The sequence below is a fragment of the Trichomonas vaginalis genome, chromosome III (assembly GCF_026262505.1).
Source record: "Trichomonas vaginalis G3 chromosome III, whole genome shotgun sequence".
NCBI classification, from domain to species: Eukaryota; Parabasalia; order Trichomonadida; family Trichomonadidae; genus Trichomonas; species Trichomonas vaginalis.
In genome coordinates this window covers 3,280,624-3,304,151 of record NC_067205.1, presented here as the reverse complement: position 1 = coordinate 3,304,151, position 23,528 = coordinate 3,280,624, and the positions used below count along the sequence as shown (strand labels likewise).

The following is a 23,528-nucleotide window of genomic DNA, read 5'->3' as shown; positions in this document are numbered from 1 at the left end:
GCAGCATTTAATAATAGTAAAGAAACAGTCGAAATTCTTATTTCACATGGTATAAATATCAATGAAAAAGATAATAATGGAGAAACAGCTCTTCATTATGCAGCACTTATGAATAGTAAAGAAATAGCCATACTTCTTATTTTACATGGTATAAATATTAATGAAAAAGATAATAATGGAGATATCGCTCTTCATATTGCAGCACTTATGAATAGTAAAGAAATAGCCATACTTCTTATTTCACATGGTGCAAATATCAATGAAAAAAATAATAATGGAGTAACTGTTCTTCATTCTGCAGCATTTAATAATAGTAAAGAAACAGTTGAACTTCTTATTTCACATGGTGCAAATATCAATGAAAAAGATAATAATGGAGATACCGCTCTTCATTATGCAGCATCTTGTGATAGTAAAGAAACAGCTGAAATTCTTATTTCATATGGTATTAATATCAATGAAACGGATAAATATGGAGACACCGCTCTTCATACTGCAGCATATCATAATAGTAAAGAAACAGCTGAATTTCTTATTTCACATGGTGCAAATATCAATGAAAAAAAATAATAAAGAGAGAAATATTCTTCATGCTGCAGCATGTTATAATAGTGCAGAAACAGCCGAAATTCTTATTTTACATGGTGCAAATATCAATGAAAAAGATAATAATGGAGAAACCGCTCTTCATGTTGCAGCATCTTGTAACAGTAAAGAAATAGTCCAATTTCTTATTTCACATGGTGCAAATATCAATGAAAAAGATAAATATAGGCACAACGCTCTTTTTATTGCCATGATTAATGATAGTAAAGAAACATTTGAACTTCTTATTTCACATGGTGCAAATATCAATGATATACTTTATGTATTGGTATCTTTTTGAGTAAATCATATAAAATAAATCAAGAAAATTGGCTGGTTAGATTCAGTAAATCAAACAATTGGATAAAACAGTTAGTATACATATCAAGTGTACGGAGGCACTGCGCGCCACCTTACCCCTGATATGTGAATTTGACACTTTACGAAACCGTTAACGTATATTTTACAACACTAACGACTTCACTAACATTTTCACTAACATTTTCACTAACGACTTCACTACTGTAAAAATAAACGTTCTCACTAACGTTCCCACTAATGTTCTCATTTACAAAAGTATTGCAGCGCTTCCCATTGCTGTGCTTCACACAATAGTTCATATTCTTCAGTATCGCTGCTGTCACTCCAATCGTCAGAGTCAAAGTCACTGTCAAAATAAATGTTAGTAAGTTTTGACAAAGCTAATGAAACACGCTTACCGTTTGTATCTATTGCTTTTATATATCTCCCATTATGTTTGTTGTCATAAACGCTCAAACTAACTTTACCCTTTCTCCCTCGTATCTGATAGAATGTATTTTCACGAGGAACGAAGAACAAATTCTTGAACTCATGACCGTTGTAGTTTGTTATCTCAATAGTTTTCGTCATTTATATAAAAATAAAATAAAAAATAAACTTAAAAATTAATGATATCACCACTCCCACACGTATGAAAACATCCATTTAAATTTAGGGTAGAAGGTTAGATCTAACCTCATTTCTACCCTCATTTCTACCCTGTTGAATTCATTGCTTTATAACTCTCTTCCTTTCTCCAACTCTTCTAACTTCTTCCTAAGTTCAGCAATGTTGTCCTCATGAAGTTTAATCTTCCTTAATATACCTTCTTTATCTAATGGTTGCTTTATCTTTCTAAACTGAACTCTACCATCCTTCATAGTATGAATGTAAAAACCTTCTGGAATAGTTCCTGATTTAATGTATTCTACCAAAAACTTTTGTTTCATTGCTTCAGTGACTTTAGTCGTCATTTCAATCAAATAAAAATTTTAATATTAAATAAAAATAACGTTATTTTTTCAGTAAGGAAACGCAGGAGTTTTACGATTTATTTGAGGAGTAGGTTCTGGTTTAAATGTTGGAGTCGGTTTAGGAGTTGACTTTTGAACAGGAGTTTGTACTTCCATAGGTTCAGGAGTCATTGAAGGTTTTGCTTGTGAAGGCGTTGGTTTTGGCGAAGGTGTTGGAGTTTGTTTAACTTCAGCTACTTCAGTATTATTTACAACATTTGCTTTATTTCTTTTCAACATCATAACTGCTCCTGCTGTAGCTAGCAAACCTAGTGGGAGACCATATTTTATATAAGGACTTGACCAAATGCTATTTTTGACAGGAGCTGGTGGAACACCTAACCTTGGTGAGACTGCTCTTTGCCATTGTGCAGCTCGTAAGAAATATTCAATAGGTGCTCCATAATCGTTTGGTAAAGTTTGTTTCATAGATGGTGAAGGTTCACGAGAGCTTGATGAAGAACTCATTTATAAGCTTTAAAAATAAACGTTCATCCTTTATTCCTCACTGTCGTCCGTAGCTAAGTTATAGTCATCTAATCTTATTATGGGGATGCCATTAGCACGCACCTGAATGGCAAAGCAACAATCCCTCATAAATCCAATAAGTGGCTTGGTACATTTTCAGTTGCTAGTTCAATAGGTCCTTTAACAGACAATTTGTATGTTATTGGAGCAGTAGATGTTTGACCTTGCTGGAAGCAAAAGTCCACTTCTGTTGGAAAACCACATAAGAAATGTGTGTTGTCATAGCTATCCCATTTATGTTCCACACTACCATCATCCACCAATGACCTCATAACATCTTCATTAAATCCTATCATATCATTGTTTGTATTGCAGGCGTTCGCAACCATTTCATAAAATACAGGTCCATATGATTTTTCAGGTTTGCAGGCATATTTCCATAAGCTCCCATGGAAAGCTGAAGATATTTAAACTTAGGGTTCTCAAAATTAACATAATAGTTGTCTTTCTTTCTAAATAGTGCCCAAATACTTTTAACATTAATAGGCGTATAAGCTGCTGTAAATGTTGCACTTGAACTATCTGTATTCTTTGAGAATGAACCGTCCATAGGAATCCAATCCATAACTTTAACAGGAAAACATAAAGCCTCGTTTGTATAATGTTCTACAAGTTCTGTATAAATGTTAGGGTCTAAAGAGAATGACTTTGGATGAATAAAACATTCATTAAAATCCATCTTTGTTCGAAATAGTTGCTGGGTTACAGTTGTAATAGTAACTGTTCCATTAGCTTCTACTGCCTTCGTTATCATAGTGAATGGTTCATTCCATGGAACAAATTTATTTGTCGGTGGATTTGAATCTGAAGCAAATGCAACTTTAAGAGTTGGATTGAAAGCAATGATATCATTTACAGATATAGATGTGCATTGTAAGGCGTCGCTACTGAACTTTACTTTAAGCTGAATGTTTCCTGCAAAAGCTGGAATAAATCGAATAGCTTCTAATGGAAGGAATCTTCTAACAGGAATTCTTAAACGAAGCTTAAAATCAAATGATTTTCCTGCTGTAATTGGACCACTAACAATTTGTCCTGTTCTGCATGTTCCCGAATGACTCCATACATCTTCATGTCGAGTCTTTGAGAAAACATCTACTTTCTTTATTTGTTCGGTAGTTTGTGAGTTTGAAGTTATATATGCTTCTTCTCTTGCGTTGTCTTGAGAATATACGATACGACCATTTGCAAGGATTTGATATCCAGCAACTGCATAGAAAGCGTCATCGAAACCAATCCAAAATCCTGGTGGGTTTTTTTATTGGAACCTGAACCAATTTCTTTATCTACAATAAATTGACCTTCCATTTTATACGTAATGAATGTATTGTAAAGGTCCAACATATTTTCACCAGGAGGTGAGAGATTGAATGTTACCCATGTGTTATCTTTAGCAGTTCCAGGTTGTGATGGAATCTTTGCGTCAGAATATTTTCTATTAGTGTCACCAATTTGAACTGCATTGTCTATGATATCGAAATATGAGCGAATCTGATGAATATGCTCTGCTGGAGTAAATTCGTTTAACTGTTCGTTCTGCATGTATTTACTTCGGATAAAAATATCTATTTACTTCATTATTCTCACTCTTCTTCTTGGCATTCGTGGTGGAAGTTGTTTCTTGACATTTTCAATGAACTGTACATTCTCTTTTGTCTCAACTTCTTTCACTGGTGGGTCAGGGTTCTTTGACTCGGTTTGTTTTTCAATGAAATTCACAAACTTTGCAATAAGCTCTTGGTTCGTTATTGAAAGTACATCTGGCTTCTTTTCTTCTGGTTCTTTTGGTGGCTCAGTTTGAACAGAAGGTTTTATATGGGCTTCGTGGGCTTCGCCCTTGCCATGCACCTTAATGTTGTCGCTCTCTGCATTCGCTAATGGAACCTTTCTTTTTCTTACGTATATTTTACCATCTTTACTCTGACTTACGTAATAGAAAGGATGTTGTATTCCTCTTGCGTCATTTAATATAATAGACTCTCGCTCTGATTTTGACAAGCTCATTTTACATCGGTTAAAGTTTTAATTTTGTTTTTTATCTGCAGTCAAATGACTCAGACAAGCCCTACGGACAAGACCCAAGGGGTCATAGATGTTGAAGCATTGAAGAAAGAAATTCGCGAGCAAATTTTATCCGAACTGAAGGAACAAAAACAAGAACAAAAGCCAGAGAAACCAAAGAGAAAACTTAGTGAAAAACAACTAGCTGCATTAGCTGCTGGAAGACAAAAGAACCCACGTTTGCTGGCGAAGAAAGCTAGAGAAGAAGCAAAAGCTAAGGAAGAACAAAAAGCTAAAGAAGCTGAAGCAAAGAAAGAGTAAATGGTTTATTTTTATCCGAATTAAATGTATAGACAAATACCTTTATCTGTTGCGTTCAGTAGTGAAAACCCTGACGTCAAAATAAAGGGGAACAGAGTAACGTTTAAGTTTCCAACAGACTGGATTGTGAACATAAATGAAGAGAAGTACATTGGCATAACATCTATGTATATAACACGTGCATTTAGGAAAGTTGACTTTATACTTCAAGTCGAGATAGAAAATGACGAACAGTCTTTAAGCGCCCAAAACATTCACATATACAAATACTTTAAAGACGATACAACATTGTTGCAATGTATGATTTCATTTAATGAGATGTTCGAGAAAAAGTTCAACATTGAAGTACAAACTTTACAGCCTTTACGTGAGTTTCTTGCACAACTGAAAGAAGAAGGTAGTCGGCCACAACTTATAGACTTTCATTATGAATTTAATGAAAATGAAGATGGAACTCATGACTGTCAATTCATTGTATTCTCGCCATTCAATGAAGTAGCTAAAAAGAAAAAAATCCACTACGTATAAGATTTCAAATCTCTGAATCCAATGAAGACTTCAAGAATGTTTTCAATTATGATGCAATGCTTCCGAGGAAAAATGAATTTTCAAAGATTGTAACACCTGGCATTTGGGATAGAAAGCAAGCTATATTATATTCAAACTTAAGTAAGGAGTTGAAAATGAGTTCATTGGTCATACAAGAACTTCACCACTTCCTAACCCTAAATACTATAAATTAACTGGCTTCAATCGTGAGTTTTGGATAGACATGTTCTCCACTCATGACCATAACTGCCCAGTGTTCTTACCTCCAGACCATAAGGACTGTCTCTACATTGAAGCACAACTCTTAAACTCTACCATCGCAGTATTGTAAAATCTACGCTAGCTTTATTTTTATCACGAATGACCTCATTTCTGACAAAAATAAATGACCTCATTCATGACCTCATTCATGACCTCATTGCTGACAAAAATAAATGACCTCAGAACTTCAACTTACGAATAAAGCTTGTTTTAGTCGTTATTGAGAAGTTAAACTTTTCAGCAAAGCAAGGACTAGAAGACTTACATAAGTCAAATCCAATCTCTTGACCGTCATAAAGTGCTTTATATAACTTCATAACACTGAACTCAGAGTCTTTGTCAAATTTTCCTTGCGGAACCATTAAACCTTTATCTTCATCATAGAAACACTGAACAGAGTCAGGAACATTTCATTAGCGGTTAAAGCAATAACATCTTGCTTCACGCCTTTCATTCTGCAGTGAAATGCAACTTCATTTAAATCATTCGTGAGTAAGTCTATGTAAGTCTTCTTTCCACAAAATATTGACTTGTATGCTAAACTTTGTTTTCCAGGTGTTATTTCTGCGAAGTCACTATGAAACTGACCAAGGTTTTTACCAATGAGAACTCTTCCATAACGTTTCTCAAACTCTTCAGCTAAACGAGGGATATCTTCATTGTAGAGATGCATACTGTCGGTATCGCTATAAAAGATGTCCATTCCTAAGTCCTCAGCAGTACAGAATACTTCACACATTATTCTCTTCGACATTGATAGAATGTTAACACCAAGTGGACAGAAGTTAAAGTGTCTGCAAATGCTTTTCGTTAGCTTGAAAATAGTTTTATCTGAACCATCCAAACCTTCGAACTTCACTATATGGTTGTAGTTTCTGATGGCATATCTTATAGCATCTTTGTCATCTACTATGGTTATTTTTGACTCAATAGGAGATAGAATAGTTTTGCCATAAATGCTGTTCAGAATGAGCTTTATATTTTCTTGCAAAGGATTTCCTTCTTTCTTATACTTTAACCTTAACTCAAACAACTTCTTTACTTCATCTCTTATTCTAATATCTCTGTTTCCATCGTAATAGTATCCTTGCAACACTTCACATTTGACACCTTGATATTTTATGAGGTCTTGTAATGTTATATGGTCAACATACATTAAACAGCAAGTGTTTGAACTTCTGGGAACGTTAAGTTCTGGATTTAGTTCAGGGTCACAAACTATTAAAGGAAAGTGTCTATGTATTCCAATCTCTGTTATCTTAATGAGAACAAAGAAGCCAGACATAAACTTTTCACCAATGGGTTCCTTTTGGTCGTCATCGAATAAATGTCTCATGAGATACTCTGTGCTTAGCATCTCATCCTTCATAACCTTTGGAATTCCTTCTAAAGTATAAAGTCTTGCTATAGCTGATGGATATAATGAAAAGCGTCGAAGTCAGCAATGAGTTTCTTTTCGCTCTTTTGTTTCATGTTATCTGACAACATACATCTTCCACCTTGAATGCATCTCGAAATAAATTCTCTTGGTTTATTTGAGAGGTCATATTTTTTCGGGAAGTACACTCTGTTCTCAAATAATTTGTTAGCAATTGAACAAATACTAACGTAGTCATAAACGTTTAAATCAAATTCTTTCAATAAGTCATTGCGGAACTTTACAAAACCTTCTCTTAAAATTCTTACATCTTGTTTGCAATAAAATGTGCTATATTTTTCTAAGTCGAAGTGGTTTTCATCTATTCTGCAACCTTTGATGGAATCTATGTTTTTCATAATGTATCTGCATCCTGGATAAACTTACACGCTTCAGAAATGACACCAGTTCTGTTGTCATTTGCTAACAAAGTACTGCTGTAGTAGTTATATGGAAATACTTCTTTCGGTCCTGTTTGTAAGTTAAACATAGCAGGAAATAGTTTAAGCTTCTTATTTATAACACTGTAAGAGTCTTTTATAATAATTGCCCGTCCTTTATATAAACCAGTTATTTGCATTGTTCGTGAACCTTTAATGATGGGAGTTCCTTTCACTTCTGTCATGTGTCTTAAGATGAAGTTTATATCATAACTGAGGTTATGGAAATATATTAAACTCTTGTCAGGAAGTCGTTCCAAAAATTCTGTTGCACATTCTGACCCCAAATGCTTTCACTCACTGAACCATCTTCACTGTCGTAACATATGTTAAAAGCTTTATGAAAGCCATCGGTACTACACTCAAAGTCAGCAAAGAAAACGTGCTCAGGAATGAACTTGCACTTATTTTTATTTACTTCTTTTGACTCTGCTTTCTTCTTCAGTTGTACACAATACTTTGGAGCATATGTCAAATCTTTAAATGGTGCAAGGTTCTGTTTATATAAGTCAGTCGTATATGTGAAAAGTTCTCCATAAGAAATAGGTTCGAAATATTTGCACTCCCACAATGTTTTCATAACATCCCATAGGGTGTAGTTCTATCATAACGAACTACATATTTGTTCTCTCTCTTTGTATATATTTCATCTGTTTCTCAATGTTCATTCCACCACACTCCTTCAAGATTTCTTTGTAATTTCTGACGAAATATGTTGTCATTGGTAATCTTTCGTTTAGCATGTAGTGGTCTTCAACAAGAAGTAAGTCAATAGTTCGAACAGTTTCACATTCTTTTGGTATATATCTCTTTATTTCATTATGTCTTGAGTCATTGAAATAACCAATGGTAACATTAAATGCTATACCTGTTGCGTCAGAAATTTCTTGTACTTTACTTTGAGGAAAGTCTCTAACACGAATGACTTCTCTCATGTGGTCAATAGTTTCTTCATCTACTCCAGCCTGAATGCAAGCATAAACGAAACAATTGTCTTCTGTCATAAGTGTTGCAGTTCTTTTGTTCAGTTCATTGAAGATTTGGTAGCGTTCAAGATTTATAGGTAATGTGCAAAGATACTTCCAGAACTGACCGCTTCTCTTCTTATAAAACTTCTTTTCACCATTATCTTTCCAAAAGCTTTCTATAAGTGCTGGGTTTCCTGTTTGCTTAAGAGCTTCCAAAATGGCTTTCTGGTCATTTGTCAGTGTGCTTTCATCTCTATATGGTCGCTTCTTGGTTTCCTTTCTTACATCTGACATCGTTAAGCCTTCATATTCTGTTAAATCATACATCTTTATTTCGGTAAGATTCTTTATGTTTGTCAAGAAGAAGTCATAGTGCATTTCAACAATACCTGCAGCATTTGCTTCTATCTCTGATATAAAGTTCTCCTTCAAGAGCTGATGTAGTAATGTTCCAATATTATTGAGGTTTAACGTAGAACATTCATACTTTCCACCAAGTTTATAACATACCATCCATCTTTGTTGGGAGTTTATTTTAATCTTCTCTAAGAGTCTCATGAAAACCTTACCGAAATGTTTGTGTAAGTAGTCTCTGTTTGGTTCATCTAAAGCTTCGATGTTAAAGTCAATGAGTCTATTGCCTGACTTCACATTTCTCTTCCTATTCTCTTCATCTTTCTTTAACCATCTCTCACCTTCTTTTGGTTTGTCGTCAATGGAACGAATGACATCGTTAGCTTTGCGAACTTGTTCTATAGCACTTTTAAACATCTCTCTTCTCTGTTGTTTCAGTGTGTCGTCTCTTCTTCTTGTTTCACCAACGTTCGCATTTGTTATGTCAAACATCTCACGCCTTACTTCATGAGGTACTGAACGTCTATGATATAAGTCAATAGCAATGTCATTTAAAGGAAATGCTCTTGCGTGGACTTCGTCCTCGCCGCGTTGCGGCTTTATGAACTCATGAATTCTATCATAACTTATTGCACCATTATAGTCATTGAGGATGTCAGCGAGTGCTTTTTTGTTTGTTGCGTAATGTTTTGCAACATCTATATTAGCTTCTGTAAGAAGTTGTTTTATTTCCGAGTGTTCTAACTTAGACAACTTCCGATACATCTTTAGTAGGAAATAAAAAATATTTTTTGAAAAAATTAGATTAGATTTTTTTAAGTTATTTTTCAAAATAATAATTTAATATTTTTATTTTAATGAAACACATGCAAAGATTGCAAGTTCTTTTCATACAATGCTCTCGCTACTGCCATCAAGAATGAGTTCAATGGTGCTTCAAACGTTAATGTTATCTTTAACAAAGAAGTTTGTGAAAGAATCTAAGTTTGGTCAGTATGTCAGACCATTAGCTATTGTCATTGACCGCAAACGTTATACTTCACAAGAGTTAGCAGTAGTTTTGAAACAAAAGAGTTTCTTCGTCAATGTCAAAGATACTCATTATTACTGTCATAAAGAACTCTAACATTGACTTCTTCAGTATTGCTTTAAATCTTTCCGAACAGAAAGAATATAAGAAGGGTGAAACAAATGTGAAATATTATCCTTCATCTCTGAAGACAATAACGAACAAAGATGTTATACAGAAATTCTTACCAAAGGTTGAAGAAGCTTCTATTGACATTGACGAAGAAAGTGAAATGGTTGAAGAAATAGACCCTGAAGCTATTTAAGCAAAAATATATTTTGGTTAGTCTTCATATGGATATTTTACAACAATTCCCCAATGTATAAACTTTTCATACGCTTTTTCATAAGCTTTGTATACCTTCAGAAATTTTGCATAATCTTTAGAAGCATTTAGATATTGTTTAAATGCTTTGTATGTCTTCAGAAATTTTGCATAATCTTTTACATGTTGTTCGTTCTCTTCTTCTGTCATGAGTTCCGAATATTCTAAATTCATGTTCTTTCATATGAGATAAAATTAGCTTAGATTTTTTTATTCTTCCTCTTTGAAGTTATCGAAATATTCTGTTATTTTTCCTTCAGTAAGCGGTAAGTCTTCTTTGAAGGTAAGTATTGTACAACCTTTCATATCATAGTGTGTTTGAGGAAGAGTATTTTGACAATTTCCTTTATTTGCTCATTCGGTGTCATTGAAATCGGTAAGTTTTCACGATAGAACCAGTTTTCTGTCAGATTTTTAAATTTTTAGCAAGGTCGTAAAAGCTTTTGTTGTTTCTTCTGACTAAATGCAACATAACCATATCTCTATCTTCTTCTTTCTCCAACTCTTCAGCGTAAATCATATACTTATAACTCTTTTCCTTTCCTTTTGGTACCGAACGTGGTATTCTTTTCTGTATGCTTTTGTCTTTGGATTCAATGACTTCATCTTTTGCTTGAAGTTTCTTTTCCATCTCTCCACGTTCTGCTTTATATAGTTCATCTAACATCATGAAAATATAACAAGCATAACGAGGTGAAGCCCACATTGCTACAGCATTTACTAAAGAGTCTATGAACATAATAACCTTTCAAACCAGGTGCCAAATTCTTGCGATTTTCGTACGGAATCTCTTCCCTCGGTTTTCCGAGGGAAGCAATCATATGAGGAAATTCTTCTAAAAGTTCTTTTGCCTGTTGGTTTTCAAACCAATGATATGCTTGCTTTGTAGAAAGAAGAGCATTCATTATACTTTGCATTTGGTACATGTCATCTTTGACTGAACGAATGAGTCTCAATTGTTTGTTATACTGTATGTATTCGTATTCTTCATTTATGGCTTCATGAACGATAGCAGTTGTTGTGTTCTCTGTTGTTGACATTACTGTCTTTACATACAAAATAAAAAAATAAATAAAAATAAAATTAGCGTTATTTTCTATCTTTCACAAAAGACCAAAAATAAACGCTTTACATGTATTTTTCAGCAACTTCGTCAAATAATTTTATAGCTTTATCTATCTCATCTACTTTAAACGTTTCTTTACCTTTTATGGGAGCACCATACATTTTCTCAAACTTTTCGAGTAGTTCTGTTTCTCAGCTCTCATATCATTAACGAACACAACCTTGACTCTATTGACTGTACTGTCATATCTTTGAGTTATATTATATGTCTTCCTATCTTATATCTTTTTGTGTTGAAGTCCTTCGGTTCTGAACGATGTAAAGTAAGCCTTCACTGCAACGTTCCGTATCGAATGAACCATAAGTTATGAAGTTATATCCAACAACTGGGTCAATCCATAACAAAATATTGGTATAAGACTTTTGTCTATAAGATATGCTGTAGTTCCATAGAATCTTACCGATATCATAAGCTCAGGATTTCTTGTCAAAATTTCTTGAGTTGAAGCATTTCTAACCCAGTCGTGTGTTTTCTTTCCAGATGGAAATATAATGTCTGACAAAGAATATTTGTTGTATTTCTTTGAGTATCTTACGTTTAAATCACCTATTCTAACCACTTTGGTGTCATTGTCTATCTTTCTAACTGTTTCAAACTCAATGTTTAACATATCTGTCTTTACATACAAAATAAAAAAATAAATAAAAATAAAACTAACTTTATTTTTTCTGTCTTAAGGAAATTCATGATTTTGTTGCTGAATTCAATAAAAATATATTTTAGGGTAGATGGTTAGATCTAACCTCATTTCTACCCTCTTTTCTACCCCAGTTATTTTATAAACGTTTCACATGGTAAACGTTATTTTTGGAATTTTGTGAAAACTCAACGGTTTGACACATGCCATATGCCATTTTACTCAGAATTTTGTTGCTGAATTCAGCAAAAATATATTTTAGGTGAAGAGGTGAGATCTCACCTGTTTTCTCACCTGTTTTTTCACCTCTTTTTTTCACAAGCGTTTTACATGAATTGTACGATGTATATTTGAAATCCTAAACAGTTTTGTAGCTTCTATTTCTTCTTTTAGTACATCGAATGTTTTAACTATGCCGAAGGTTTCTTTATATTTCTTCTTGACGTCAGATAGAAGGAAATCGTCAGCAGTTGGATAGTTTTTGTTCAGAAATTCTAACATGTCCATTTTATTTTCTGCTGGTTTTTCTGCTTCTTTCTTTAAATCTGCATAGTCGTTTCTCATACGTTCTATCTCTTTGACGGAGTAGTTATATCTCCTCATTGCTGCTTTACATTTAGAACATTGCGGGTTCATTTTTGCGTTATACATTGAAATAAAACCAGCTAAAACAACTAAAGCGTCAATTGCTCTCTTCATCTCAAACATAGCGGGTCTTATTTGTTTGTTCCATACTTTGCCTCTTCTATCTTTATCTCTTATTTCCCAAACACATTCTGCAACTAACGAAACAAAGTTGTCGTAGGTCTTAAATTCTTCAGATTTATATATGTCAGAAACATTCTTATATACCATGTCGCAATCTTTGTCCATAACCTTATGGTTGCAATGAAATCCTAGAAACTCATAGTTTACCTTACGAATGAACTTCTTTATTTCTACTGAGTCAGTTGGTTTCACTTCAATTTCGTCGAATTCAGGAATAGTGAGTTTTTGTTGTTGGATTTCAGGTAGTTTAGGTAAATGGTCAATAATGTCCTGCATTTCATAAAGATACTGTTCATTTGTTTCATCTTTCGCACTACAGTCTAAATTACTTGTTAAAAGTTCTTGCTTTATCTTCTGGATTTCTGTTTCAAAAGTATATGAAGAAGGAATGAAGCTTTTCATCTCTACTAACATAGATGTTGGATTCATGACTAACGAGTTTGGTGCTGTAGTTTGTATTGCTGTTGTGCCGATTGTTGAAATCATATCTTTACATACAAAATAAAAAAAATAAAAAAAATAAAACTAACTTTATTTTTTATTTCGGGAAAATTCATGAAAATTCAAGAGGTGAAAAAAGAGGTGAAAAAACAGGTGAGATCTCACCTCTTCACCTAAATTATATTTTTGGGTCCTTTACACTCATTACGAAGAAGTCTTGACAAAACATTTACGTTCATGTTTGACAAAACATTTACGAAGAAGTCTTGACAAAACATTTACGTTCATGTTTGACAAAACATTTACGAAGAAGTCTTGACAAAACATTTACGATGAAATCATGACAAAACATTTACGAAGAAGTCATGAAAATTCAAGAGGGTAGAAAACAGGTGAGAAAACAGGTGAGATCTCACCTCTTCACCTAAACATTATTTTTGCTGAATTCAGCAACAAAATGAACGAGGTCAGGATGTATGTAAATACATTTGAATTCATTCATAACACCCTTAGTAAGCTCATAAAATGCTTGTTTTGAGGTCGAGCCACTTTTGGCTCCACCGTATTCTTTCAACCAAAACTCAAGAATTTCCTGCATGAATTTTGTATAAAAAGCAACCGTCGGAATTCAGACTGTTGCTATATTCTTCACAAAACATTTACGCTCATTACGATGAAGAAGTCTTGACAAAACATGTACGATGAAGTCATGACAAAACATATACGAAGAAGTCTTGACAAAACATTTACGATGAAATCATGACAAAACATCTACCCGACATTCTCGTCAAATACAAAAAATGACACTTTTTCATTAGATAACTGTTATTTTTTGACGAAGTGAAGATTGACACTTCGTCAAAAAAATCCCTGAAATCATGTCTTTACATACAAAAAATACAAAAAATGACACTTTTTCATTAGATAACTGTTATTTTTTGACGAAGTGAAGATTGACACTTCGTCAAAAAAATCCCTGAAATCATGTCTTTACATACAAAAAATACAAAATAAATAAAATAAAACTAACTTTATTTTTTATTTCGGGAAAATTCATGAAAATTCAAGAGGGTAGAAATGAGGGTAGAAATGAGGTTAGATCTAACCATCTACCCTAAACATTATTTTTGGTCATGGACTTCGTCCTCGCCGCTTCGGTCTGAAAGACCTCAGGACTCAAAGAGTCCGTTTGCGTCTTTATGTTAAAATAAATGGTACCATTAATGATATCATGACTGTTCTCGTTCATGTCTGATTTACATCCAACGAAAAAGTTTAGAAGAATTTTCTTATTCTTTCTGGCATATTTTTGTCTTTCCAGTACTCCCGCTCTAATGGTCCCAGATGTGTTGGTTTAGATTCTCTCAAGTTCTTAGATGGTATAACATCTTCAACGCCTCCTTCATATCTTACTTTATAAGTGTCATCGTTTATGTTGTAGCCAAGTATTTCAATAACCACTCCTCGCTTTGCTTCGTCAATGGTTTCAGCAAGTTTGCCATTACTACTTTCGACTAATTTATGACGAGGATAAAATGCTATGGAGTCGTCAGCAGCTTTTATAAGATATCCATTACCTTGCGTAGAGTCTACGATATAATAGTTTCTACTTAACCTTAAACGTTTCTTTGTCAACGGTTTGTCGTCAAGAACTACACGAACTTTTGTACCAGGAATGAGGGTAAATTGTGTTGAATTTCTGATATTTTGTGTTTGACTTCGTTTCTTTTGTATATACTTTTCTTCTTGTTGTTGTGTCATTGAATTTGGTGTATGTCCTGTTGTAGAATGTGTTGAGGAATTATATACTTCGAGAAAATGTTTCATTGTTTCTTCGGTAAAGTCTCGCTCTTGGTTTAAATCTCTGAGAGTCCTTATGAAGCGGTTTATGATGCCGAGTATGTTATGGTTATGGTCTTCAGTAGTGTAGTGAGTTATGTTATGCTTAATGAGAAAATCTGTGATTTCGTTGCTGAGGTATGCACTGTCTTGGTCTGATGTTAAAGTACTTGGGCTATGTTCTGCTACAAACTTTTGTAAAACTCTTAACACTTCACGAGTTCCTTTATTTTTCATTGGATATGCATATGCTTTACGAGTGTTAACATTAATGAAGATGAGGAATGGTTTATGTCCTCCTTTTCTGCTTTGAATGAGAGTGTCAAATTGGTATGCGTCGGGAGTGATGGAGTAAATTGGTAAAAAGTAGTCGTAAGGGTTTATTTTTGTTTGATGTACAACATTTTTGTCAAAGAACTTTTTCACTTCAGCTCTGTTAGTAAATCCCCGACTCTTTGCAGCTTCATTGAACTTCTTAAATGACCTCCATGGATGTTGTTCGAATACTTCTTTCAAGCTCATTTATGTAAAGTTAAAGATTTCATTCAAGACGGTAAGCCTTGACACAAAGGTCTGGGCTCAAGCGCGTTCATTCAACGCGGTACCATGCGAATACAGTCATAAATGGTGGCATATAATCTGCACCCGAGCCTGTTGGATTTGTTGTGAAAGTATGGACATGATTTCCTCCTGGTTCAGTTTGTCGAAAAGTCTTTTTTGCTGCATTGTTATAAGATGGAGATAAAACATCATTGCCAGCTTCATACTCTGAGTTGTATAATGGGTGGTCTCTTAATGAGTGGCTATGGTCGCCAGAAAAGTTTGTAGTTCCTGTATGAGTGTGCGGTGGAAGGTTTGCTTCTGTAATTTTCTTTGAACCTCCGGCTTGTTTTGAACTTTTAGTACAATATAAGAATTTGTCTACAATCTGTTCCCACTTACCAAAACCTAAAACTGTTGCTGGATTTGTTGAGTTCATTGACGTATAAATAGAGCCTATAGGATATAATGTTTCAAGAATCTGAGTCTTTAATGTTTGAAGCTCTGTTTTGTCTGCTTTCTTGTCTAACATTGCGGGTAGTTCATATGCTTCAAAGTTTCTGGCATGATCTTCGATATTCCTGCAACTCTTATCTAAATTGTTAAGAGTATCTTTTACGCTTGTACTCGGATTCTCTAAAGGTGCACTTGAACCAAGGTCAAAGTTCAGTATTATGTCGTCTGCTCTAACAGTAGTGAAGGATTTATGTGTATGGTTCTTGTCAGCCTTTTTATCTAACATTGCGGGTAGTTCATGTGCTTCAAAGTTTCTGGCATGACTTTCAATATTCCTGCAACTCTTATCTAAATTGTTTAGTGTATCTTTTACGCTTGTACTTGGATTCTCTAAAGGTGCACTTGAACCAAGGTCAAAGTTCAATATTATGTCGTCTGCTCTAACAGTAGTGAAGGATTTATGTGTATGATTTTTGTCGGCTTTACTATTTAATGTAGCTTGAAGTTCATTTATATCGGAGATATTGTGTTTATGAGATTTCAAAACTTTGTTCATTGCTTCAAGTTCAACTTTGTCAGCTTTACTTTTAATAGCATCTTCAAACGTTATTTTTGACTTAACTCTCAAAGTAAATCTTGGTTCAACTAGTACACCGTTAACATTGAAAGTAGAGGCATAAATTTCACCGGTATAACCAAATGCTTCTGGTGCTTTAGCTACATCATACTGTACAGTACAGCTTATGTCATAACCTTTAGCACGAATGTATTTATATCTTCTTTCATTAACATTTTTTGTCTTCGCTTCATCACTTCGTGTTAAATATCCATGATAGTCCGTTATAATCTGTTCATCTGAACTTATATAATGAACATGGTTCTTGTCCGCTTTACTATTTAATGTAGCTTGAAGTTCATTTATATCGGAGATATTGTGTTTATGAGATTTCAAAACTTTGTTCATTGCGTCAAGTTCATTTTTGTCGCTTTACTATTTAATGTAGCTTGAAGTTCATTTATATCGGAGATATTGTGTTTATGTTCTTTATCTGCTTTTTCGGCTAATTTCTCTTCTATCTCATTTATTTCAAGTTCATGCCTACCACCACCTCCCGAAGAAGTATTTTTCTTCAGCTCTTGAAGAACGTCCACTTCACCATCTTTGGTGTCAATAATGAGACTTTGTGTTAAAACCTTTCCTGTCTTAATGGATGTTTGTAAAACTTCTTCTTCACCGTGTTCGGGGTCATGGTCGTCATCATATCTTGTGAAATCAGAGATGTTGTCATACATTAAGCATATCTGTCTCAAAAGTTCTGCTATTTGAAACTGGAACGAAAGATATACAGAACTTTCATCATCTCCTAAAGTCAAGTCTGCTTTCTTAAGTATTTCTTGAATGTATGCAATGAGAACAGAGTACCTTGGAAAATATTCGAACAATATTTCATTAGCTGTTGGTTTTGGTGGTTCTTCTGGAGTTTCTGTTGTTTCAGTTCCTTCTGTAGGTTCTGTTGGAGTTTCTGCATCTCTTGACTTCAATGCTCTTGCTCTCAAAGACCTAAATGTTAGAGCACCGGGTTTTACAAAGGACTTTATAAATGCTTTAATAGTTCCTGGTAAGTTATTGTTAGCATTAAGTAAGTTCCTTATGCTTCCATCATGTACGTCCATAGCACTATGTAAAAAATCTATACTTTTCTTGTAGTCAGCAATAGACTGACTGTGATTTTTTAAAGATTTGTCAATACCTTTAAGCCAATCTTCATGCATGTCTGATACTGAGCCAAGAATATCATTTGCTTCCTTTAGTGTATTTTGTGCTTGTCGTAAAGTATCCAATCCCGTACGTGCATTGTTTGCTATACGTCTTACAGTATCTATTTGACTCCTTGTTTCTTGCATCCAACCAGATAAAGTTTTAATAGTATCCGAACCATTTGAAATGAAGTTCAAAGCATTTTTAACGTCATTTAAAGCTTCTTCACCAAGTACTGCCCATATCTTTCCGATTTGGTATTGAAGAACTCCATATGAAGCAGCTGTTAAACCAGTATTTATAAGGTCCCATATCCATGATTTAGCAGTTTTTCCATCCTTTCCATCCTTTCCATCCAAACCGTTTTCGCCTTGAGGTCCTTGAATTCCTTGAATTCCTTGTATTCCTTGTATTCCTTGTGGTCCTTGTGGTCCGGTGTCACCCTTCTCTCCTTTCAGTTCATCTTTATGTTCGTTATAATATTCTAATGTCATAAGGTGTACATCATTACTGCTACCAGCAACGCCAAGAATTTGTTTCTCATTCATGACTAAATTCTTTAAGCATTTAATGTTGTCGTCAAATCGAAAGCTCTTTAACAATTCAATGAGAACATTTAATACTTTCACTAATGAGGCATCTACTGTAGAATTTATATATTGCACCGTTCCATCATTTATGATAGGAACTTTACTTATTGTAATGAATGGGTCATAAGTGTTAAAAGTATCGAAATCAATGACTTTTTTAGTTTTTCCATCGTCAATGACTAAATCATTGCCTTCAATGGTTAAAGTTGAGTTTTCGTTTACTAGTTCATGTGCTCTTCTTGCTTCATTTGTTTCATACGCATATGCAGCAATAGTCATATTTTAATGAGAATAAAATGTTGTTCTATTTGCAAAGTACAGACCCAAACGAATACGGGACAGTAAAGCTACAAACAAACTTAGGTCTTCAGAATGAAGCACTTGCTTTCAGAGTTGTTGACTTCAATACTATCGCAACTTTTGTCATAACAGATGAAACAGATTTCATAGAGATTGAAATAGATGACAAAAGAAGTTTTATAACATTTCCTAACAGAGCAGAGTATAGAATAGATAAAATTGCTGGAGTCATAGATACTCTCATAAATGAAGAAACTATTGACAACATAGATGTCGAACTCTCTTCTGAGGGAACATTGAAGTTCAGTAGCAAGAAAGAGTTCAAGATAAAACGAATGAGTCATAGAGTTCAACTTCTTTTGGGAGCATACCATATGACATTTCCTTTGAAAAGTGTTGACAAAACGATTGAGATGAAATCTGTTCCATACGTATGTTATGGCAATTGTTTGTACATTGAGTCAAAATAGCTAATGTCACAGGTATTTCAGGAGTTAATAGTAAAGGTTCAGTAGAATATAAATCTTCTGTTATGCAGTAAATTCAATGTTCATTCCAAACGTTCCTGTCATAGCAACTCATTTAGGTAAATGGGTTCGCATTAGTCCTCATAATTTGAAAGACATGCAATTCAGACTTGTTGACTTTCAAGGAGAGCCTGTAGAACTGAAGGCACCAGTGCGAATGACTGTTGAAGTTGACTTTTTAGAAAATATTAAATGCAACAGCTTACAAGAGAACTCAGAGCTAAAAATATAAAGTATGAATGTTATGTATTAGGTCATGAACTTTGGTTGTTGCTGTTTGATGAAACAAATGAGTTAGTTATGTCAGTCAAGAGAACAGAAAAATATTGTGTTAGTGAAAACTGCACCAAGTCAATAAGATTAGGTTTGCATTATGAAGATGAGTTCGATACTGTTGAAGAAGTTTTGGATAGATATTACAAATTGCTTTAATTTACTAAAACATATTTCAAACAAAGTTTATAGTGTGAAGTTTTGTATACTCGTTCGAATATTTATACTTAAACTCAACTCCTGTAGTACCTGGTGTTTCAATGATGCGGATGTTACCTATTTTCATGAATATTGGAGTTTGACCACAGCATTCGATTTCAGGGTCGAGATAGTCAATGACACATTGTTTCCCTGTTATTCGTGATATAACATTTTCAAGGTCCTCCTTTGTTAGAATTATTTGGTTCTTACTTATAAGATTTGTCAAAAGCTTCTTATCGTCTTTGAGTAAAATTGTTTGGTATAACTGAAGAAGGTAATGGTCTACGTTATCTGAAGGATTTGTTTGAACATTTGTGTAAGGGTTGTCGTTGGCTTCTCTTGAAAGAATTTGGTCCAGTGGTGGATACTCTAACTTAACATCTGATGTAGCGTTAGCGTTTGAAGCTGTTTAAATTCACCGATTTAAGTTCTGGTTCTTTTTCTTTCAAACACTCTGAACTATAGTTCTTTATGACAATATTGTTTGTCGTTCGTGAGTCAACATTTGATGTTGGTTCAATTGGAACATTAACGGCACCAGCTAAGATGGATTTGCTTCTCATTTCATATAGAATAAAAACCTTTTATATGTATGAAATGAACAATATACTCGACAAGGGTTTGAATGTAAAGCTAACGAATGAAAATATTGTTGAATTCACTGAGACAGGCTGTGTATAAAGATGTAGAACTACTGAACAAAAGAGCTAAGGGAAGAAGCAGGAACATGAACAAAGGGTGGAAGCCTATAAAAATTTATGTCAATGATGGCTCAGGAGGTTCAAACATAAAGTATGCAGAAAGTTATAGAGTTTATGCTCTCAAAGGTGAAAAGCCTTCATTTAAGAACAGCTATTCTAACGCATATCCTCAAAAGCTAACGGATGGGGAAGTGGATGATATGAATGACAGCAAAAATATTAACAGAAATGGCGACAGAGATGCATGGAATTTGTTTACCATCAGTCAATTGAAGTTAAACTTTAAAACAATGTTGGTCGTTCCCATGGAATATTTTTGACTTTAATGGTATTAGTCATGATATGAATCTCAAGGTATGAACGAGGAGAGATGAGAGACTTATATGCTTCCCAAATTTCTTCAAAAGGTAATGTTATACCTGACTGTTTCCAAATGAGTTCAATATCATAGCGTGAGAAACCTTGAAAGATAACGAAGTCAGTTATGAGACGTTTTATGTTTAAAGCAAAAACGCCATGTTTGCATAAGTATTGCTACAGTTAAATGGTAATGTCTGACTTTAGTTATGATGTTAGCTAATGGTGAGTCAGGCTTTGACACTAAACCTTTTCCGGCGAAGTCGTCACAAACGAGCAGAGTGTTTGAAGGATACTTTTTGAAGGGGTATTTTGAAAGTTTTGATAGAATGTAGTTTGTCAGTCGTTTCATATCGTAAACTCCTGAGTACTGACGTAAGTGGTGTTTGTCAATAATTCTTTCCATCTCTTCTGAAGTCTTTTGCATTCCTGACTGTATAAATTCAACGATGGCATAATATTTCCTCTTACGTCGAATGTAACGTTGAAGAAATTCAATGAGTTCACTGTCTGGAACTTTAACGACAGAGGCTTGAACTTTTGACATAAATGTTTTCGCTGTTGAATCCATAGAGTCTGAAGTTGCTGATATAATGATTTGGTCATAGTAAGAGTCGTTTCCTAAACGCTCTGTTATGAGTATATGACGAATGAGGTTAAATGTCTTACCTGAACCCATCTTTCCACAATAGAAATAAACACCATTTGAACAGAACTCATAGTCCTTACTGAAAGGAAGAATGAGAGAAGAGTTAAGTTTGTCTGTAGTTTCATTCATGTCTTCATCTACGTCATGTATTAAATGCTTCATTTTATCTCCATTAAAAATGCAAGTCAGAAATATTCAGAACATAGCACCGAGTCTAACTGACAAGAGTATAAAGATATACTATGAACATGTTATGATGAAACCTACCAAAATTCAAGAAAGTCAGTATACTTATGAATATCCAAGACACTGGGTAGAGTATGTAGGAGGTGAGAAAGCTATTGAAATCAGACAAGTTCGAAGTATTCCAGCAGGAAGAACAATATTATTGAAGAACTTTAATGTTTTGAGGTATAATGATGAAACAAAGAAGCAAGATAGTTTCCCTGTTGCTGTGTATGTGAACCTAGACACAGGAGATGACATGAAAGTTTTTAACACAAAGCTTCAAACGGTAGTGAGAGAACAACTGACTGCGGAAGGACACCCATTACCTTCAGAAGTTACCATAGCATATAATTTTGAAACAAACTCAATAGATTTTAAAGTAATCTCTGCAAAGAAGTCAGGTTTTACATTTAATGAAGCAGATGTATATTCGAATGAAAACTTCAAAGCTATTGCATGGTTAGATAATGACGATTGCTTTAAGAAAATATTTAAATTCAGTGACTCAAAGATGTCAATAGATGACCTTCGTGGAATGTTACCATCGACGTTTACAGTTGAAGGTTCAGCAGGATTGCTTACAAGATTGTCAATTGGTGGCATTTGGTCTCGTGAGAACATTGTTATAAAATCCAGTATAAGTGAATTTGCTGAAGAATCTATATTATGTCTTTCAAACTACATGTATTCGCCGCCGAAGCATTATAGTATAACAAACTTTGTCAGTAAGTTTAACATAAGACTTGTCGAACCTTCTTCAATGAAAGATGTTGTGCTACCTAAAGATGGAAAGGATGGACTCATTATTGAAATGATTTTAATTGCATATTAAATGAGCTTGTTCTTGAAGGTCATTCATGATGAAATAACTGTTGTAGAAGATGTTAGCAATTGTTCAGACATTTTGAAGAATAGATGAGATAAGAAAGAAGTTAGATAGACCGCAAAGCGGTGAGGGCGAAGCCCGTGAGAACGCTTATATTTCATTGACTTTCTCCAGTAACGAGAACTTTTATGAGATAATATTGAAGAGAGATGATTTTAATATGGTGTAAATGGTAGCTTGGGCAGCTTTAGGCGCAATGGGAACAAAAGCATTAGCATTTGGAGCAAAAGCACTTGGAGCTTATGACGCAGTAAATAAAATGAGTGGAGGAAGGGTTTCGAAGACATTAGATGCAAATAAAGGAAGATTGGAGGCTGGGTTGCAAAGAAGTTAAGATTAAATAAAATAGGGCTCATAAATAAAGCATCCAATTTGGTTGCGACTGAGTCAGAAAATGCTTTAGGAAAGGACGATGAGTTTGCAAAACACGCAAAAGACTTTAATGACCAGATGAAAGGTGAAACAATGCATTTAAATAGAGTCGATGGAACTAAAGAAAATGTTTCTTCTCCACCAGTAGTTCTTCCGTATGGTCCCTATGGAATGTATGGAAACCCTTACGAAAGACCATTTGACCCATTGACTGGTGGAAGTAACTGGTATCATTACGGCCGAAGAAGAAAGACAGTCAAGTTGGAGACAGACGTGAAGAAAGCAACTAAAAAGAAACCAAGGAAGAGAGTTATAAAGCAATGAATTCAACAGGGTAGAAATGAGGTAGAAATGAGGTTAGATCTAACCTTCTACCTAAATTTAAATGGATGTTTTCATACGTGGAGTGGTGATATCATTAATTTTTAAGTTTATTTTTTATTTATTTTTATATAAATGACGAAAACTATTGAGATAACAAACTACAACGGTCATGAGTTCAAGAATTTGTTCTTCGTTCCTCGTGAAAATACATTCTATCAGATACGAGGGAGAAAGGGTAAAGTTAGTTTGAGCGTTTATGACAACAAACATAATGGGAGATATATAAAAGCAATAGATACAAACGGTAAGCGTGTTTCATTAGCTTTGTCAAAACTTACTAACATTTATTTTGACAGTGACTTTGACTCTGACGATTGGAGTGACAGCAGCGATACTGAAGAATATGAACTATTGTGTGAAGCAC

At 34.2% G+C, this 23,528-nt stretch overlaps 10 protein-coding genes and 5 pseudogenes across 15 annotated transcripts, besides 1 other annotated feature; 5 read left to right on the top strand and 10 right to left on the bottom strand.

Annotated features, from left to right (window-relative positions):
• Positions 1–108: 108 nt before the first annotated feature.
• TVAGG3_0632980 (cyclin-dependent kinase inhibitor 2C-related family) lies at positions 109–570 on the top strand (the record flags this gene model as incomplete). Its single annotated transcript, XM_001305407.1, has 1 exon — positions 109–570. The coding sequence occupies one exon, from the start codon at positions 109–111 to the stop codon at positions 568–570; it is 462 nt and encodes a 153-aa protein (XP_001305408.1).
• Positions 571–955: 385 nt separating this feature from the next.
• Positions 956–23,528: part of a mobile genetic element that runs on past the window's edge.
• Positions 1,623–1,859, bottom strand: TVAGG3_0632970 (uncharacterized protein; the record flags this gene model as incomplete). Its single annotated transcript, XM_051240893.1, has 1 exon — positions 1,623–1,859. One exon carries the CDS (start codon positions 1,857–1,859, stop codon positions 1,623–1,625), a length of 237 nt encoding a protein of 78 aa, XP_051087480.1.
• Positions 1,908–2,366, bottom strand: TVAGG3_0632960 (repellent protein 1 family; the record flags this gene model as incomplete). Its single annotated transcript, XM_051240892.1, has 1 exon — positions 1,908–2,366. One exon carries the CDS (start codon positions 2,364–2,366, stop codon positions 1,908–1,910), a length of 459 nt encoding a protein of 152 aa, XP_051087479.1.
• On the bottom strand, positions 3,996–4,297 carry TVAGG3_0632950 (annotated as a pseudogene). Its single transcript has one exon. A coding segment is annotated over exon 1 (302 nt).
• Positions 4,476–4,748, top strand: TVAGG3_0632940 (uncharacterized protein; the record flags this gene model as incomplete). Its single annotated transcript, XM_051240891.1, has 1 exon — positions 4,476–4,748. One exon carries the CDS (start codon positions 4,476–4,478, stop codon positions 4,746–4,748), a length of 273 nt encoding a protein of 90 aa, XP_051087478.1.
• TVAGG3_0632930 (uncharacterized protein) lies at positions 4,773–5,276 on the top strand (the record flags this gene model as incomplete). The annotated part of the gene is made up of 1 exon (XM_051240890.1): positions 4,773–5,276. The coding sequence occupies one exon, from the start codon at positions 4,773–4,775 to the stop codon at positions 5,274–5,276; it is 504 nt and encodes a 167-aa protein (XP_051087477.1).
• TVAGG3_0632920 lies at positions 5,738–6,312 on the bottom strand (annotated as a pseudogene). Its single transcript has one exon. A coding segment is annotated over exon 1 (575 nt).
• On the bottom strand, positions 7,123–8,137 carry TVAGG3_0632910 (annotated as a pseudogene). The gene has a single exon. A coding segment is annotated over exon 1 (1,015 nt).
• Positions 10,606–11,170, bottom strand: TVAGG3_0632900 (annotated as a pseudogene). Its single transcript has one exon. A coding segment is annotated over exon 1 (565 nt).
• TVAGG3_0632890 (organellar and viral DNA polymerase type B) lies at positions 12,209–12,766 on the bottom strand (the record flags this gene model as incomplete). Its single annotated transcript, XM_051240889.1, has 1 exon — positions 12,209–12,766. One exon carries the CDS (start codon positions 12,764–12,766, stop codon positions 12,209–12,211), a length of 558 nt encoding a protein of 185 aa, XP_051087476.1.
• On the bottom strand, positions 14,821–15,463 carry TVAGG3_0632880 (integrase core domain containing protein family; the record flags this gene model as incomplete). The annotated part of the gene is made up of 1 exon (XM_051240888.1): positions 14,821–15,463. A coding segment is annotated over one exon (643 nt), but the record flags the coding sequence as incomplete, so codon positions are not given.
• Positions 15,559–16,901, bottom strand: TVAGG3_0632870 (keratin-associated protein family; the record flags this gene model as incomplete). The annotated part of the gene is made up of 1 exon (XM_051240887.1): positions 15,559–16,901. A coding segment is annotated over one exon (1,343 nt), but the record flags the coding sequence as incomplete, so codon positions are not given.
• TVAGG3_0632860 (uncharacterized protein) lies at positions 18,562–19,043 on the top strand (the record flags this gene model as incomplete). Its single annotated transcript, XM_051240886.1, has 1 exon — positions 18,562–19,043. A coding segment is annotated over one exon (482 nt), but the record flags the coding sequence as incomplete, so codon positions are not given.
• TVAGG3_0632850 lies at positions 20,571–21,192 on the bottom strand (annotated as a pseudogene). The gene has a single exon. A coding segment is annotated over exon 1 (622 nt).
• TVAGG3_0632840 (uncharacterized protein) lies at positions 21,473–22,354 on the top strand (the record flags this gene model as incomplete). The annotated part of the gene is made up of 1 exon (XM_001301338.2): positions 21,473–22,354. The coding sequence occupies one exon, from the start codon at positions 21,473–21,475 to the stop codon at positions 22,352–22,354; it is 882 nt and encodes a 293-aa protein (XP_001301339.2).